This window comes from Truncatella angustata (assembly GCF_020726525.1).
Source record: "Truncatella angustata strain MPI-SDFR-AT-0073 chromosome Unknown BKA67scaffold_14, whole genome shotgun sequence".
Classification (NCBI taxonomy): Eukaryota; Fungi; Ascomycota; class Sordariomycetes; order Amphisphaeriales; family Sporocadaceae; genus Truncatella; species Truncatella angustata.
The window spans coordinates 673,472-691,889 of record NW_025763394.1 but is presented as its reverse complement, the minus strand read 5'-3'; the positions used below and the strand labels follow the sequence as shown (position 1 = coordinate 691,889).

General features: G+C 44.6%; 5 protein-coding genes across 5 annotated transcripts; 4 read left to right on the top strand and 1 right to left on the bottom strand.

Moving 5' to 3' along the window:
- Window positions 1–6,826: 6,826 nt before the first annotated feature.
- BKA67DRAFT_506665 (uncharacterized protein) lies at window positions 6,827–7,087 on the top strand (the record flags this gene model as incomplete). Its single annotated transcript, XM_046097138.1, has 1 exon — window positions 6,827–7,087. A coding segment is annotated over one exon (261 nt), but the record flags the coding sequence as incomplete, so codon positions are not given.
- A 1,932-nt stretch (window positions 7,088–9,019) lies between these two features.
- BKA67DRAFT_528352 (uncharacterized protein) lies at window positions 9,020–9,802 on the top strand (the record flags this gene model as incomplete). Its single annotated transcript, XM_046098940.1, has 2 exons — window positions 9,020–9,133; window positions 9,674–9,802. Coding segments are annotated over 2 exons (243 nt in total), but the record flags the coding sequence as incomplete, so codon positions are not given.
- Window positions 9,803–10,066: 264 nt separating this feature from the next.
- Window positions 10,067–10,504, top strand: BKA67DRAFT_528486 (uncharacterized protein; the record flags this gene model as incomplete). The annotated part of the gene is made up of 3 exons (XM_046098948.1): window positions 10,067–10,201; window positions 10,259–10,318; window positions 10,385–10,504. Coding segments are annotated over 3 exons (315 nt in total), but the record flags the coding sequence as incomplete, so codon positions are not given.
- An 810-nt stretch (window positions 10,505–11,314) lies between these two features.
- Window positions 11,315–11,860, top strand: BKA67DRAFT_542620 (uncharacterized protein; the record flags this gene model as incomplete). The annotated part of the gene is made up of 1 exon (XM_046101139.1): window positions 11,315–11,860. One exon carries the CDS (start codon window positions 11,315–11,317, stop codon window positions 11,858–11,860), a length of 546 nt encoding a protein of 181 aa, XP_045951171.1.
- Window positions 11,861–14,454: 2,594 nt separating this feature from the next.
- BKA67DRAFT_542618 (uncharacterized protein) lies at window positions 14,455–17,595 on the bottom strand (the record flags this gene model as incomplete). Its single annotated transcript, XM_046101138.1, has 5 exons — window positions 14,455–16,461; window positions 16,511–17,050; window positions 17,101–17,274; window positions 17,325–17,433; window positions 17,480–17,595. 5 exons carry the CDS (start codon window positions 17,593–17,595, stop codon window positions 14,455–14,457), a joined length of 2,946 nt encoding a protein of 981 aa, XP_045951170.1.
- Window positions 17,596–18,418: the final 823 nt, after the last annotated feature.

Below are 18,418 nucleotides of genomic sequence, written 5' to 3'. Positions count from 1 at the left end.
AAATTTTATCTCGCCACAAATCGTCAACAGGCTCCAGATCGATTGGAAGCAGAAAACGACGCCCTACACACTCAGAACGGTAGATGGAGAATTTGTTACTTACGACAACGGACTTGTAAGCAGAGAGACTGCGCATATCCCCGTTTACATCCAAGATCGAGAGGAACAACTCCAATGCGACATCACCGAAATTACGGACTACGACTTAGTCCTAGGGATACCTTGGTTGCGAGCGAGCAATCCCAGAGTAAACTGGATCACAGGCCATTTCCAGTGGGATACACCAAGTAGAGACTTAGCCTCTGAGAAGCGTTCGGAGAAACCCTCAAGCAAGCCTAAGACATTTGGATTCTATCTAGTAACCAAAGATGTCAAACTGAACTCAAACAAAACAATACCCGAAGAATACAACAAGTTCAGAAAACTGTTCAGCGGAAAGCTCGACACAGGATTACCGCCGCATTCGGTATTTGACCATGAGATTCCACTCCAAGAGGGAAAGGAACCCAGATTCATGAAAATCTACCCGGTCAAACCTCAGCACGAAGAAGTGTTAAAAGAACACATAGCTGAAGGACTCAGAAAAGGAATTATCCGAGCATCAACATCATCAGCAGGCTTTCCGGTACTGTTTGTACCCAAGAAAAGCCATGACGGAAGCATCAAATGGAGAATGTGCATCGATTATCGAGAACTCAACGAAATCACGAAGAAGAATCGTTACCCCTTACCCTTGATCAAGGACCTGCGCGACAAATTGCACGGAGCCGAATGGTTTACGGCCCTAGATTTGCCCAACGCATACAACTTGATCAGGATTAAAGAAGGCGACGAATGGAAAACGGCATTCAGAACCAAGTACGGTCACTTTGAATACCTGGCCATGCCATTTGGCTTGACCAATGCACCAGCCAGCTTCCAGAATATGATAAATACGGTACTACGAGAATGCCTCGACAAATTCGTCGTAGTATACCTGGATGACATCCTCATATTCTCGAAAACGCTCGAAGAACACAAGAAGCATGTTGCTACCGTGTTACAGAAACTACAGGACGCAAACCTGCTAGTCAACGCTGAGAAAAGCGAGTTTCACCAGAAAAAGGTGACATTTGTGGGATACGTCATATCCCCAGGAGAAATCCGGATGGAGGATTCTAAAATCGCGGCAGTCAGAGACTGGCCTACACCAACAACCGTTACGGAAGTGCGATCCTTCCTAGGCCTTGTGAACTTCTATCGGATGTTCATTGCCGGATTCGGAAAGATTGGTGGACCCCTGACGGACCTGACGAAGAAGGATACCCCCTTCCGATGGACAGAGAAAGAGCAGAACGCATTCGACGAATTAAAGCTTCGCGTGACAAGCGAACCAGTGTTGGCTATGGCCGATCCAGATAAGGAATTCGAAGTCGAACCCGACGCGTCAGACTACGCGCTCGGAGGACAGCTCAGCCAACGAGGAGACGATGGGAAACTTCACCCAGTCGCATTTTACTCCAAAAAGCTCAATGGACCAGAACTGAATTATCAGATTCACGACAAAGAACTGATGGCCATTATTGAAGCATTTAAAGAATGGAAACACTATCTTAGTGGGACCACACACCCTGTGAAGGTGTACACGGATCACAAGAATCTGACATCTTTCACCAAGAACAAGGAACTCAACAAACGACAAGTACGTTGGGCAGAATTCCTTGCAGATTACAACTTTGTGATCATGTATCGGAAAGGATCCGACAACGGCCGTGCAGATGCACTTAGTCGAAGGGTAGACCACTTCCAAGTGGCACCCAAGGAAACGCATGCTATCCTATCTACGGACAAAGACGGGAACCTCATACCCGCGATGAGCATGTACGCCACTTTCAAGGTAAACACAGCAGACACGTGGACAAGCAAGATCAAGGCTGCGACAGAACCGCACCTTCAGGATCTGTTCCACAATCCAACACTAGAAGTTGGAGGAATGGAAAACGTTGCTAAATACAACGGCAAATTATGGATCCCGGAAGAGCTCCGAGACGATCTCATAAAAGACTATCACGAATTACCATTTCAAGGACACATGGGTGTATTCAAGACACTCAAACGAATTCAGCAGAAATTCGACTGTGCCAACCTGAGACAGCATGTACAGAGGTACATCAAGAATTGCAACCTTTGCAATAAAGCCAAGGCTTCACGACATAAACCTTACGGGGAACTACAGCCGATAGTACCGCCCGACCGAGCATGGAAGTCAGTAGCCATGGACTTCATTGTCAAGCTACCGCTATCCAAGGAACCCATGACAGGAACGGAATACGACAGTATCCTAGTCATCACGGAACGACTCACGAAGTACGCTTACTTCATTCCGTACAAAGAAGCTAGCAATGCAGAAGAACTCGCATATGCAATCTTACGAATAGTGATAAGCCAGCACGGGCTACCAGACGAATTCATCTCCGACAGAGACAAGCTCTTCACGTCGAAATTCTGGAAATCACTCATGACGCAGTTAGGCGTCAAACATAAGCTATCCACAGCTTATCATCCTCAGACGGATGGACAAACGGAACGAGCTAATCAGACGCTCGAACAGTACTTACGGTGCTATGTCAATTACGAACAAGACAATTGGGTATCGTTATTGCCCACAGCACAGTTTGCATACAATAGTGCGGTTAGTGAACCCACCGGAATGTCACCATTCTACGCAAACTATGGCTACCAGCCAGACATCACCAAAGAACCATTAGAAGGAGAAGAAGCTCCGAAAGCTATCGAACACGTCGATAAGCTACGAAACATGCAAGAATCATTGCAGCAGGAATTGATGTTTGTGCAACAACGCATGAAAACATACTACGACAAGAAAAGGGTTGAGGGACCAACCTTAGGGAGGGGAGACAAGGTCTACCTCTTACGCAAAAACATCAAAACAAAGCGACCAAGCGACAAACTCGATTTCAAAAAGATCGGACCATTCAAAATCGACGAAGTCATTTCGCCAGTCAATTATCGACTAGCGCTACCAAAAACCATGCGAATATTCCCAACCGTGCATATAGCCTTGCTTGAACCCGCACCAGAAAACACGAAACTAGAAACCAATCTAGAGGTCGAACAACTCGGTCAGCAAGAATATGAGGTCGAGGAAATCATGGGACACAGGAAAAAGGGAAGAGGTTATCAGTACTTGGTAAAATGGGAAGGGTACCCACATTCGGAAAACACTTGGGAACCTAAGAAGCATTTTGAGCGCTCCCCAGGAGTTCTTGAGGAGTACCATCGAAGGTATCCGCAGGGACGGACTCCTGCAAGAGCCCAACGGAGCTCCAATCAATAACCCCGAAACCACCATGCGCCTGTACGGCCAGGGCGGCTTCAGACTCCGCGCGCTCCTGCTCCTCTAACTCTTCCAGAGAACGAAGGCCACGCTGAACCATCTTCACACCGTTGGAACGAGCCTTCTCTTTCAGCTTGCGCAGACGAATCAACCGAGCAATCGCTTCGTTCATCTCCGATTGATGACGGCGTTGAAGCTCCAGAAAGCGCTCCTCAGCTATCACCTCCTCGCGTGAAAGACGCTGATGCTCTTCCCGTAACCGTTGAAGGGAAGAGAGCGGAACACCAGAACCATCGCAACTGCACCCCGCGCGGGTACACTCCTTACATTTCGAAACATCTTCCATCATCACACAATTCCAACCTTTGTCGAAACAACGAGAGCACGGCATAACTTCAAACCCGAAGTCGTCGAAAGCTGCGACGAGGTCGTGGCGACGAGCAGTGGATTGTTGCGGAGAAGTTCGGATTTTCTTAATTCCGGATGACCGCTTTTGAACACGATTAGACATGATGGCCATGCATCACAAAAACATGAAGAAGAAGGGAACTCACCAGATTGAAACGCGACGACACAGACCTACTTATGGACCAAGTCTTAGAGGGCTAAGACAAAGAGAGGGAGGACCTGATGTTACGAACGAGGCCATTACATGGGCCGCAGGGAAGTCCCCAGAACGCACCAACCAGAGGAAGGCTTGGCAACCAGCATGGTGATTGGCCAGGAGACACCATGAGGTCACGTGACCCTTCAGCTATGATCAGTGATGATCAGTGTAGCGACACTGATCAAAGGACACAGGGCTCAGTCGTGATCAGTATACCTCTACTGATCACCAGTGAGCAGAACTATCACAGTGAAGGAATGAATGGATATAATAAGGATTGGATTCCCTACTCTACATAGACAGTCATTACTTCAGTGATCAATCTAAGCATCTATCTTACCCATAGGTGAAGCTCACGCTTTGACGACTACACTTGTGAATCTCTTTGCTCAGTATATTCGAAGGTCTATCTCTATAGTCTTCTATTCGTGGCTAGCATATCTTGTTAGCATAAACCCCCTTGTATTATATTATTTGTGGTTGTGCAACCCGATAGTATAATCGTCACAAAGACATATTATAAGCCCATATTAACTTTACAGTTCGTGACGTTATAAGCTTGTTATCTCACACCAGTGTTATCAACTCTCACAGCTTAGCGCTAACCGCGCCCATACTCTTACAAGTGGTACCTTATACGTGAGCCCGAATTAGTTATATACCTCCTCATTACCTCACCCCAGGGGCAGTCTATAAGTGAGGAGTGACAAAAGTCACTGTTTAGTATTACAGTACTATCGCCGTAAGGGCCTATGGACATTAATAACCCCTTAATCACAAGAAGCGACGTTAAGCTAGCGAGAAATCTATACGCCTTTATCGATTCGAACGAAAACAAGCCCGTAGTTCGCACACTTCGCGAACAAGTACGGAGAGTCATCCGTGACTTAACAACCGTTCGAATTAATAAAACACCGTATAAAGTAGACAAGACCCTCGATCTAATTAGGGAGCCCTACCCTAGAGAGTGGGATCGCGAAGATAATTTCTTTCTTACAAGAGCTACCAACTTAGCTGTCAAATTTGCCTATATCGCGAGCATATCACGCGAAGGACTAATAACACTACAATTCGGATCTATAAGCCAGTATCTTAACACACCTCTAAACACGCGCAATCATCGTTCTTCGAACCCTTAACGTAGGGAAATAACGCCCTCCCCGTTAAGCATGTCGGCGGAAGGGAGCGCAGACCCACTTAAGGAGGATCCCGGTAAGGGTGCTAATAACGGCGGAGCCAATGCCACCAATAACATCGACGCGTAAGGGCTGATGGCCCTAATAGCAGCCTTTACTAAGACAGTTAGGGAGCTCGCTATAAAGCTAAAACGCACTAAGACCCCGTCGGTGGGATCATCGGATTTGCTAGATAACGCTCCTATAGTGCCAGCCACGTCACGTTCCGCTTGGCGGCTAACTGATGTTGGCCTGTTCCACCCGGATCACCCGGACGTAAAGGACTCTATATGGTCGGATGGGAAGACCATGACTTGGAAGGACGTGCACCTATGGGCCAAGCACGTCACTAACTGGAGTAGCGACAACCTTGCCAGGCAAGAAGCCATTCGCAGCGAAGGATGGATGTTGTTACGAGGGCAGGCGCTATAATGGGTAAACCAGTAGTTATTAGACGAGGAAACACGCGCACTTAAGGTGTCACATACGACATTCGTGGAGGGAGTGGTAAAGCAGTTCGGCATACGGCCAGAAGAGGCAGGAGAATGGCTTACCAAACGGACGTATACCCTAGAGATGAACCAGAAGGATGAATCCATTCGTACCTTCGTAATAAAACTGTTTAAGTACGCAAGGATCTGGGGTGACATTACACCGTTCCAGTTATTATCTCGACTATACAGAGCACTACACCCGTAGCTACGTGCGTTGTGTATAAAGCCGGAACAGACCAGCCTAACGTTAACATATTTGGATAAGCTAAAAGAGAAGCAGAAAGCCTTAGTCGACACGCTTAAGGCTAGCCCTAACAGGTCCACGGCAGCATTACTCGTAGAGCAGGGCCAGAAAGAGGATATCGCCTACTGGGGAGAAAGGCGAGGTAACGGGCAGAATCGTAAGGATTCTAACCCGGATAGCCATATCCGCGAACGTTACACTCGACCATTAGACAGACAGGGTCGATAGGATTAACGTGCGAGACTCCTAGACAAGCCGTAGTGGCGAGTAAGCGACGTTAAGCGCCAATCCTCACGGCCACCCGTACGAGGGCCGCCGCGCGAGGATGGCGCAACCAGGTATAACCAACTTAATAGATAACGTCGATTTAGGCGTTATAAGCGTTAGGGCTAGCAACGTCGCAGGACAGATAGTAGTTATAACTTTGTTAACGAGACAATTACCTAGGAACACGATAAAGGCACCCCCGACGACGAAGCAGCTCTCCTTAAAGAAGGTTATGCTTGCTTTAGCGAAGGAGAAGAGGAGTTGTCTAGCGCCGAGGAAGAAGTGTACTTCGTCACTCATCCCGAAACCCTTGACACCTAAGCTGTTCAAGCAAGCAAACACGTACTAGTGCCTAAGCAGTCACTAGGAATCAGACCTAAGGATGACAAGAAAGGGAGCCAGATAACTAAAGTCGCTAGCGAGGAAGGATTACTTGCCTTTTAGCCTAATCAAGTAATCGAAGCAAACCCGGCCCCGGGAGGGAACAAAAGGTTGCCATCCAAGAGCTCGTATTTCAAGATACCCGTGAAAGCGAGTCTAAACGACCAACCTGTCGAAGTTTGCTTAGATTTAGGCAGCTCGGACAACGTGGTTAGCGAAGCATGGCTACGCCAATGGGCGACTAAGCCAGAATTCGTTGACTAAAAAGAAGTGATTATTAGGGGAGTTAACGGCATAACTCGTCTCGATAAGGCCGCTAACTTTGACTTCTATATCGAAGGAAGAGTTAAAGGAGTTTTAGTAAAAGGATACTTTAACATACGAGCGAACGTACTACTAGACCTAGCGCCTAAGCTGCTACTAGGAACCAAGTTTATAACGGACCATGGGGTTAAGATTAACTTTGTTAAGTCTATAACAAGCTTTAGGTCGGTTTTCAACATAGTAGTAGAAGGGCACGTTACTCGAAAAGGGCCTATTCCGGTAGTGCGCAAGGTTATGTTAGCACATACCGTTACGATATTAGCCTTATTTAACGTAATGATCGATACTTGCTTCGTAAATCTTCCCCGGAAGAATCCCGACGAAGGAGAAACCCTTACATCTTTTACGATGGAAAGTAGCCATAGGGTAGTTCTTGATGCGATACTAGATCGTAAGACACCAAAAAAGGCGGTAGTATCAAACCCATTTATATGGGCTATAACCATTCGAAGAGGAGAAAGGGTAGGAACGATTAAGGAAACCGATCCTATCGTAGTATAAGAACCTGCTAACTGGGGCGAGATAAAAGACTGTTAGGACGATAGTTATTCCAGAGAGGACTGGGTATCTATACGCGAACACTTCGCGGCCGTTAAGACGGACGCCGAGAAGGAAACACTCGACAAGGACTTCGCACGACTTGTCCCGTCGTATGGAATATCGAAACCTACGGATACCCCATTCGTTAAAACAAAAGCAAGAGCTAGCGTTTGTGTTACGAACCCCGAATTCGCGGCAAAGGTAATCGAAATAGCCGAGAGGCATAACATTTAGCGCGACCGCGGCACTATCCTAATGGCGGAAGAAGACAAAATGCGAGTAGATCTTGTCGATAAATGGTAAGAAAAACTCAAGGTCGTGAGGTCATACCCCTTAAGCGTTAAAGATCGCAAGTTCTTAGACAGTACCCACGATGGACTATACGTATAAGGCAAGATGTCCTTCTAAAAGGAACTTACCTCTATCGCGTGTTTTATATTCGTTGTTTGGCGCAAAGTGAATAACGTTGATAAAGGGAGAGTAGTATTAGACTTACGACTATTAAACAAAATGGTAACGCTTAACGTTTATCCGTTACTAGACCAAGATGACATTATCGGCGATCTCGTTAGAAAAAGTCACGTATCTTCCGTCGATGCTTTTAAGTTCTTCTTCTAACTCTTAATAAGAGAGGCACACTGTAACCGTATAGTGGTGATAAGCCCTAGGGGACTAGAAAGATCAAATATAGCGCTAATAGGCTTTCGGAACTCACTAACATTCGCGTAACGCTTTATGGACCGGATATTCTTCCCGTATAAGAAGTTTGTTAAAGCTTATATTGATAACATCATTATCTTTAGTAATAATGAAGAGGATCACTTAAGATACTTAGTAGTAGTATTCAAGATACTCGAGGAAACAAGAGTCCATATCGCCGCGAAAAAATCCTTCCTAAGCTACTCTTTAGTGGTATTACTAGGCCACGTAATAGATAGCGAAGGAGTTGTTAAAACAACCGACCGTATCGAAGCTTTCCGTAAGCTCTAATTTCCAAACACCTTGGCTTCCCTAGAGACCTACTTAGGAATGGCTGACTGGTTACGTAAGGGAATCGCTTGGTATAGCCTACTAAGCGCCCTATTACTTAGAAGAAAGACAGAGTTAATCGCAGGGCTAAAGTAAGAGGGACAGCTGTTACAAGGCGTGTCAAAGCATACAAGGAAAGCGTACACTTCGAAGGTGGCTTTCGAACTAACAAGCGAAGAGCTTAAAGCCTTCTAAGGGATATAACACTAGTTATGTAATCAGTCCAAACTATGGCACCATATACTAAAAGACTAGTTATTCTTGAAGATCGATGCTTATAAGGAGGTAATCGGGGTCATGGTATTCTAACTCGACAAGATATGGGACGGAAAGTCCATACTAAGGAAGGATATAGCGTCTTCGGCGATACACCCGATCCTATACTTGTTAAGGATGACCACTCTTACGGAAAAGAAGTATGGATCGACCGAAGCGGAAATAGCTATATTGCTATGGGCATATAAGAAGCTACGAAAGCTTATACACGCTAATGCTCTCCTAATCCAAGTCCTAACTAATTATGCCGCGACGCTATCTATCATTTATTATATATCGCAGCGAACCATGGACTTAAGCAAGGCAAACCCGCGCTTAGCGAACGCCGCTATTTACTTAGCATAGTTTAACCTAACGATTCATTATATTCTAAGTAGCTTGAACGTAATCCCAGATACGTTATTACGACTATTAGTAAAGCCGGAGTACCGTATAGTGGCGGAAAAGAGCGTCGAAGACGTCTTAAACGATGTCTAGGATAATGAAATCTACCTCGGCGACATATCAAGCACGGTAGTAGTGATTAGCGACGAATTTCGAGCAGAGATCATTAAAGGCTACGATACCGACAAACGACTAGGATCGGTATACCAGAAGCTGGTCAAGGAAGGCGCAAGGCAATAGCCGGAGGAACGATCTTATCATTACTATCGTTCGAAACGGTAACGCCCGTTTACAATTAATAATGGTCTCTTATACCACGTCGATTCGGACAATACCCGATCGTTGTACGTTTTAAATAACTGCGTATAATAAGTGTTATTTACCGTGTACGACGCTAAATTTCATTTCGGATAGAACAAGATAATAGAGGACTTACGGGGAGTTTATATCCACCATAAGGCTTAGAAGGCACGTCGGTACGTTAACCATTGTAGCGCGTGCTTATAAGGCTATACGGACCGTGATTTGCCACCGGGTTCCCTTAAACTAATCAGAGTTCCCCTAAGGCCGTTCGAGACAATAACGATGGACTTTGTAACGGACATGCCGCTAGAGCCGGCGCTAGGGACGTTCTGGACCGTTCCGGACCACGATACGCTAGACTGCCTGTATATGATTAGCTATAAGGCATCGAAGAAAACGCTATTACTAGCAGGTACGACGCGTTACAAAGCAAAAGACTAGGCGGTAATGATCTTAAGGATGCTTCACTTCTCGGATTAGGGACTACCTCTAAACATTATCAGTGACCGGGATAAGAAGTTCGTCTCCGACCTATGGTTAGAAATATTTAACATCTTAGAGGTTAGGTTGCTCATGTTAGCTGCTTACCACCCCTAAACAGATAGAGTCTCGGAAAGGAAGATCCAAACCGTGGAGGCGGCTATTCGTTATCATTACATGATAGTACTAGATACGCCGTGGACGGAAATTCTTCTAGCATTATAACATAGCCTAAACAACAGTTTAGCAGGTACACTTGGCATGACTCTTAACGAGATAGTCATAGGATTCAAACCCCGCTCGGCCCTAGACGTGATTGCCAAAAAGAAGGGAACGAAGGTATTATCCGAAGCTCTTAACGTTCTAAGAGCAGACTATAGCGCGGAGGCTGCCATTCTAGCCGACCTTACGAACGAGTACGCCAAAGAACGGTATAACAAAAGGCACAAGCCTATTACGTTCGAAGTAAGGGATACCGTTTACCTTAGACTTGGCAAAGGGTACCATCTTCTAAGTAAACTAAAGGCAAAATGGTCCCCGAAGAGGGCGGGACCCTTTAAAGTCGAAAAGGTAATCGGGCAACAAGCATACAAGCTGAACTTTCCCGACGCCTGGAAAGTCCATCCTATCGTTTCAGTCGCTCATCTTTTCAAGCCGTTATAAGGAAAGGATCCCTACGAGAGAGAGACTCCGGAACCAAGACCAGTGGAACATAACGCGGAAGGCGCACCTATTTACGAAGTCGAGAGAGTGATTAAACACCGCGTTAGATAGAACAAGGTAAACCCACGTCTGTCTTTCCTTATACGATGGAAAGACTACGCACTAAAGGACGATAACTAGGTAACAGCCAGCGAATTAATGCAAGGCGCGAATGCGTTAATTACCGAGTATTTCGCTCGAAACCCTGTAAACTAGGGGATTGAATACAAAAATGCGAAACGTCGGTATATAGCTAGGCGAGAGAAAGAGCTTTATTAATGATATTGCTCAGTATAACATCGTAATTATATGGGGGGGTAATATCCTAATCGAAAACGCCCATGATTTCCTTATGTTTACTTAATAGTCATTATATCTATTACATTCACTACAAACACGCTATAACGATTACTATTTTCATTGTTTATCATGTATTTATATACATATTTAGGAGATGTGAGAATTGACAAGGGAAACGTCAGGCACTACGAACAGGCTGTGTTAAAAAATAGGGCTTAAGATTAGGCCTATTCAATTCAGTATAAACAGATGTTTCCCTAGCTTTAACAGCTATTGTTAACCATCCCTTCTATTATTTTTTCTTCTTTTCGCAGACTCCCCAAACATACCACGACACGTGTCTAAGGCTCTAACAAGTTCACCGTTAGCCTTGACATTTTGGTCGTTAACTCAAGCGGACATTTCCACATTTTTCTAACTTAGCGTCCACCGTCGAACTTAACAAGCCTTTCGTCAGATCGAACATTTAACATGGCAAAACGACGTAACAGCCCAGTTCGCCAGCTTGAGGACGATAAATCAAATGCGGTACCCATTACGTCTCGCAAAAAGCGCAGAACACCAACACAAATGGCGGCGTACAGGGCTAACGAGGCCCGTGAAAAGGCTGCCGTAGAAGCCGCCAAAGCGGCCAAGAAGACTACACCTAAGACGAAGAAAGCAGTCAAAGCCAAACCGGCCAGTCCCTTTATCGCAAAGGCTAATGACAACGTTAACATTGACGCCCTCGTTAACAGTGCCGCCCCGGCAGTTAAGGCTCAACAACCTATGGCCATTAATGATGATCCGTTCGCAGAGGAACTAGTACCCATTAGGGTTAACAAGGCCGCTATTAACACGAACAAAGCCGCTACCACTACAAATAAGGCCGTTACCAAGAAAACCAAGACGAAGAAGAAGTCGCAGCCCATAACACCGGTTGCCAATGACGCCGTATATGTTGGTCATCACCAACTTGATATCAACTTCGATGGACACATACATGTAGTAGAGCTAAACGAGTCCCAGCCGGTATAGAATGTAAAGGATAAAACAATCAGTTTTACCTTCAGAAAAGTCAGAGTTACCAACCATTTTGCTAACAATAACCGATCCATTATGCAAGACTACATGAACTAGGAGGAAGCCAAGAATGCCTCCCCTAATGGCAAGGGCGTAGTCTAACAATGGATCACTAAAGGCAATAGAACCGGAGCAATGAAAGCCTTTTTGTTACGCCGTAAGATAGCCGTCGACGCTGTCATGCCTGACAACGAAAAGGTCATGGTTCTCGAAGCACACGCTAGGGATAATATTGACTACGACAGACAAGGCAACAAACTGACTTATAGCCAGCCAGTTAATGTGAACGAGGTCATGCTTAACGCTACCAAAGAGAAAGCTCGCACTTAAATTGGTAACAATGCCGTCTTGTTACAAGAAACCTATTATCAAATTGATGAGTTCTACGAAAGACGCGCAAAGTCCGGAACAATGGCTTTAAATGGTCTCATTCGAAGTGTTAAAGATCGCCTTAGCAAAGCCAGTGCCGCTAAGTTAATGGGAGCACCTTACGACCATCTGATGCCAGCTAAAGCGAGCGTTCTCGCAATCATGTATTGCGACCTTAGAGACCGCTTCAACGGTTCTATTGCCGGTTCTCTCACTACGCTTAGTAGAACTGACCTTATGACACCTACGGCAGGCCTGGACTCGAATACTAGAACAAATGCAGCAGTTGTTAACATCCAGGATCAGCTAGCAGTGTTAGCAAGGGGATTAGACAAACAAGCCTTAAAGAACAAGCGAGTTCGCAAGGCTGACGGAGACAAAGTCACGTCTAACGGTACTGATATTAAAAAGCTCAGCGTGGCGCATGAGAAACTTAAGGCTGCTCATCGAAAACTCGCCAAAGCCTATGAGGATTCCAAGGAGCAACATGCCAAGGAGGTCGAGAAGTTTACCAATACTATTGCCAAAGCTACCAATTCCGCAAAGATTTCCTATAAGACGTTCACTAAGGAGATTCTTCAACTACGAGAAGAAATGGTCAAGTAGGGCAAAGACGGGAAGGAAACCCGCAGATAACTCGAGGAGACGGTCTTCTACTTCAACGGTTTCATGGACGAGTACCGTGTGGAGAAAGACAAGACGGTTGCTAGGAATGACACCTCCTCTGTCACACCTCGCAAATCCGCAAAGTCCACACCTCGTAAACCGGATCCTAGCGACAGCCTTTCCGAATTTGAGGACACTAACGATGAAGACTCCGCTACCGTCAATCCCGCCGTCAAGGTTAACAGTCTAGCTGCCGTTACCGGCAATGGACCTCCTAACGGCGAAGACCTCTACGCAGAATTTGAGGACTTAATCGACGAAGTCAACAAGGATACTACGAGCAAGGTCATCGACGTAGCCAGTAGCGAGGAGGATGAGGAGTGAAGACGTTAGAAATGGCAATGGATAACAAGCTCGCTATTACAACTCACAGCTAGAGCGTCTCTTCTAGATGAACCAGTTTGGCTATGACCTAGGTATTACATCATGTTTTCGCTTGGAATGATGAATTGTCAGGGACGACAAATTTTGTATTGGAGGGGCACTTGTTACAGTACCCACAGCGGGGCTGTGGGATATAACAGGTATATAGACAGCTCTCTCTAACCTGTATCAAAAATAGCTTTCAAGACAAGACATATTACAAGCCCATATCAACTTTACAGTTCGTGACGTTGTAGGCTTGTTATCTCACACCAGTGTTGTCAACTCTCACAGCTTAGCGCTAACCGCGCCCATACTCTCACATATAAGCTTTATAACGAACTCGTTAATTTACTCGCGGGCTAATTATTAAGAAATAAATAAAAATAATAAACTTAATAATTAAAATAACGTTAATTAATAACAACGAGTTATTCTTATCGTTATTTAAATATATTATTATAAAAACTAATTATACGATTAAAATTAAAGTATAATAAAATTATAACCCATTTTTTATTTTATAAGTTTTATCCTTTTAACTTTATATTAATTAAAGTTTAAATAGTTACGATAAAAGTCGTATAACTTACTTAACTCCTTTATAATATTAATATAACTAATATTTATTACTTTAATATACCCTTTTATTATTATAACGAAGCCCCCGAAATAATTATATATATATTCCTTTATTACGGGTTATTAAAAAAGGTTTAAATACGTTTAAAAAGCTTTATAACTTTAATAAAGTTAAATATATACCGCGACCTCGCCGTAATTACGTTAATATTAAGAATATAAAAGGTTTTAATTTAGTAATTATTATAAACGGGGAGATTATTTTATATAAAGGATAATTAATCTTTTTAAAAGTAGTTATATTAATTAAATAAGAATTAAAGTTATATTATAAAAATTATAATATAAACGTTATTAAAACGTAAAATATATAAAACTTACGAGTTTTATTTAACTTTTCAAGTAAGGTTTATTATTTAATATAATTTAAAGAGGTATTAAAAGACTTAAAGTTTTACAATATATTTAATAATAAATACTATTATTATTTAACTTAGTAAAAAGATATACATTATAATTAAATTCTTTATATATTATTAAAACTGCGTTTATTATAATGTTTAGGTCTTTTAATTAATGTTAAACAATACGTAGGGCACAATTACAACCTCGCCGACGATGCCGTAAGCCTGCATCTCCGGAAACACACTAAGATCATGAGATGGCCCTTTCCCAGCCGTTTTGATCTGATCCCAGTACGCACGGGCGCTATTCCACAGAGTTGATGATACCTTAAGAGTCAATGAATTCGTCCCTACAACAAGAAATGACGACAGATCCACGCGTGGATTTGTGATGTCAAGTGTAGGTAAGGATTTCCCGTTTAACGATCCGGTAACACCTTGATCTATAGCTGGAAGGGAGAGAAATGCCCCATTTACTAGTTTAGTATCATTGTCTAAGTACCATTCGAACTCTGCGTTGTAGAATCCGATGCCTGACATGTTTGTCAATCCGAGATCACTCCAAGATGAGAGAACACCTCCAGAGATATCAATGGTAGTATTTAACTTCTTGGCGTCGAAGTCCAGATCATATGGATCATCCGGGGGAACCCATTGTTCGACGACCAATTTCCAGTCTTTCATGGTATAAGCTAGATCGATTTTCGAAACATCGAGGTCCACGGTCCTGCCAGAAGATAAAACTATTGATGACGAATTCGAATAAGCAGCTTTGGCTCCTATGACGGAATGATCATCGATCTGAAACCCTAGGACGGATGCTGTGTGTGAAGTAACGTGCGTATTCAATGGCTCGCTACTATTGAGTTTGATAATTGCTGTTTCTAGAGTTTGCAGAGCCATCGGTATGGTGATGTTGTCATCATCCCGAGTATATACTCCAATTCTGGATTCCCCGCCAGTCCATGCGTCCAGAAAATAGGCTGACCCTGTTGCCTGGAAGGTAATGCTGCCTGTGCTGTAGTCGCCCTCATTGTAAATTAACACGTAGATATCGCCGTTGGATAGCTCTCGCCATCTGGTATACCACGTCCCATTGGCATCGATACGCGATCTCGGAGCAATACCTATTGAAGCGATCGATGAAGCTAGGTTCTCATATGGAACCTGATGGACATTGTTGGCGCCGATGAAAGATTTCAATGTCTCGTTCGCTCCCTTGATGGCTGTTTCATCAGCGGTATCATATCTATATGTCAAATCTCCACTAATTATAACAGGGAGGCCAGCCTCGGCGTAATTAGTGAGATATCTGATGCCTTCTGGCGTCAAGGTATCGTTCCCGCGAATGACTAAGGCTTTAAAAGCTTGCGCTCTCGGAGCCAGTATGGAATTGTGCACATAAGCTTCTTTCAGAGCAAAGTTGTCCGGGGAAAGGTACTCGTGAGTGTATCCAGCCGCCTGAAGATCGGATGGTATGTATAATGTGGAGGGAAACGCGTTTTGTGGACACTGTTTATCCCAAAGTACCACGTCTACCTTTGGCGTACCACTTTGTAAGACCCATTGAACTCTTCCAAGATAAGCTAAAGCCTCGGCATATCCAACATCCCAGCCAGGCTGATGTCTAGAATGCTCAGGATAGTCATATCCATGGGTTGTATAGCCTGGCCAAGTCGTTCCGGTGAAATTATATGAATATGTCGCACCATGGATTATGACTTGATTCACTCCTCCAACAAAAGCACGTTTCGCGTCATGCAACAGCCTGCTCCACGTCTGCGAAAATGACAGTTCGTAATCAGCTCCTAGCTCAATAGAAATAATTTCTTTTCCGGACAAGTCGGCTGGTCCTGAGTACTGGAGGAACCCGTCGATGTTGTTGCCGAAAGAGAGAGTCTCAGTCTCGGGCGCGTCCGCCAAAGGAACTGCACGTAACATATCTACAGGAAGGTTGTATCCAATCTGGGCGGAGAATTTGAGCCCGAGCGAGTTCGTGAAGTTAACGAGGTGATCGTAATAAGATTTGAGGCCAACATTTAATGTCGATAAGAAGTCATCTACGACCCCAGTATTGAACGTTGCAGCATCAGTCACCATCCTCGAACCTGGCGAGCTGGCCTGGTATCCACCGATGGACTGAATGAGCGGGAGAAAGGGAATGATGGAGTACTGTTGTAATTATTAGCTCTGATCGTAAATTGGGCTAAACCTTACTTACACCATGCTGCTTCTCAAATAGATTCTCTAACCCGGGCGTCCAATACACGTTTGCAGGTATCTCAACACTGTCTTCCCATAGATAATGACCCACTTTCTTGATGAGCTCCATGGCACCATCAATGAAGATGTGTTTTTCTAGGAAATCAGTGATTACCTTTGCGCCTGTCGATGAGAAATGATCTGTGTACAAGCTCCCGTTTCCAAGGAAAGTCTTTGGGTGACTGTTGGCTATGATCTCACGCCCAAGGGGCTGATATAAATACCATGCTTCGAGGCCATATGACTTAGCTCCCTCTAACAGGGTCGGGGTGATACTGACAGTACCATCCATCTGAACCAGACTTGTGACCTCCCTAAGCGAATGATTCGATATGGTAGACTTTGTATAACTTCCACGCCGACCAAATGGTGTAGTAGAATGCGAGTTCACTTGTTCAACGTTTGTGACCGCATACGTATGCGCAGCAAGTAATTTCGCCTTGCCCCAACCTGGTAACGTTCCGTTGAAGGTGCCATTGACGGTGGCACTGCTTGATTTCTGGACCGTCGGTTAGAAACTATCGCAACGTATCGAATTTTAATGTATACCAAAGCCCAAGCAAGACCTGGATCATTCCATTCAGCTGGTACAGCCCCATTGTTGCTCATGGCGTAGTCGAAGGAGATATTATTCTTCAAAGCCGCCTGCATAGCAACCTTGAAGAGAGCTAGGTAATTGGGAGAACCATATCCATTTGTGTCCCAGTCTGTGGGAGGGTATCCCTGAGGAAGTCAGCACGGAATCTTGCCGCAGATAAATACGTCATATTAACCTGTGGAGACCCAAAATAATTGTGAAGCTCTATACCACCAGCATTGCGCTCTTTAAGCTGCTGGATGTCATCCACCATTAGATCGGCGTCGATACTACAATCAGGCAGCCTATTACACCGTTAGCGATACTCCAAGGCCGATATAGAGCTCTTACCAGTATCTAAATCTTGGCTTGACAGCTGCCGCAGGAGTAACAAAAGTGCCCGGTGCTAAGTTGGACTGCAAGGCTGTGACAGTCACCACCGATCCAACGACGTTGAGCACGGCCATGGACCATAAGTCAAAGGAAATTAGTGACAGCAGCATCTTCTGTTCGTTGCAAGTTTCCTGTCTTGTAGAAACAACGCTGTTACAACATACTAAGCAACCGGTTGGTGAGTGGTTCCGTTTTAACCGAACTCAAGTTACGCCATCCCCCCGCATCCCATCAGAACCGCTATGGACTCGCGACTAATCAACCCGACATGACCTTTCTTCGATGCTGCTCATCCGGACCAACGGTGGAATTGTTCCAATGTCCCGAAGAAAAGTCTCATGTGATCACCATAATGTACATTTAACGTTTACGGCAGTATGATCACATTGTCAATGTTGATGACGTGGTTAATTATGACGCGGTGTGTCGTTGGAATGCTTTTGCGTGTAGTGGGGAGCAGGAGTGAGGGTGACATCCGGTGAAGTACAATACTTGGTAATTATAATTTCCTTCCTAAATTCTCCTCTCTCGGGTTAACTAAGAACGAAGCTCAGGTACCGTGAAGATAGGCAAAATACTAGTTATCATCACATTAGTTAAAGTATCCTAAAAGCTCAATGCATGCTTGTTACACCCCGGCAATTTGCCCGATTTTGTTGTTGGTTACTGAGAAAATCGACGAAGATTGTTTGTCTTTCGATGCCGTTGTTTCTCACTCAGGAGTACGCTCTGCGGTCTGCTTCACCATAGCCAACACGATGAGAAACAATCCACAGCGACCAACCAATGCAATCACGAGTATAAGTTTCGGGCGATGACTTCTTAGTGCTACTTTTGCCGGTGACACTGAGGTGAAGAAATGGGTCAGATTGGGAAGTCTGGGTGTTAAATTACGTC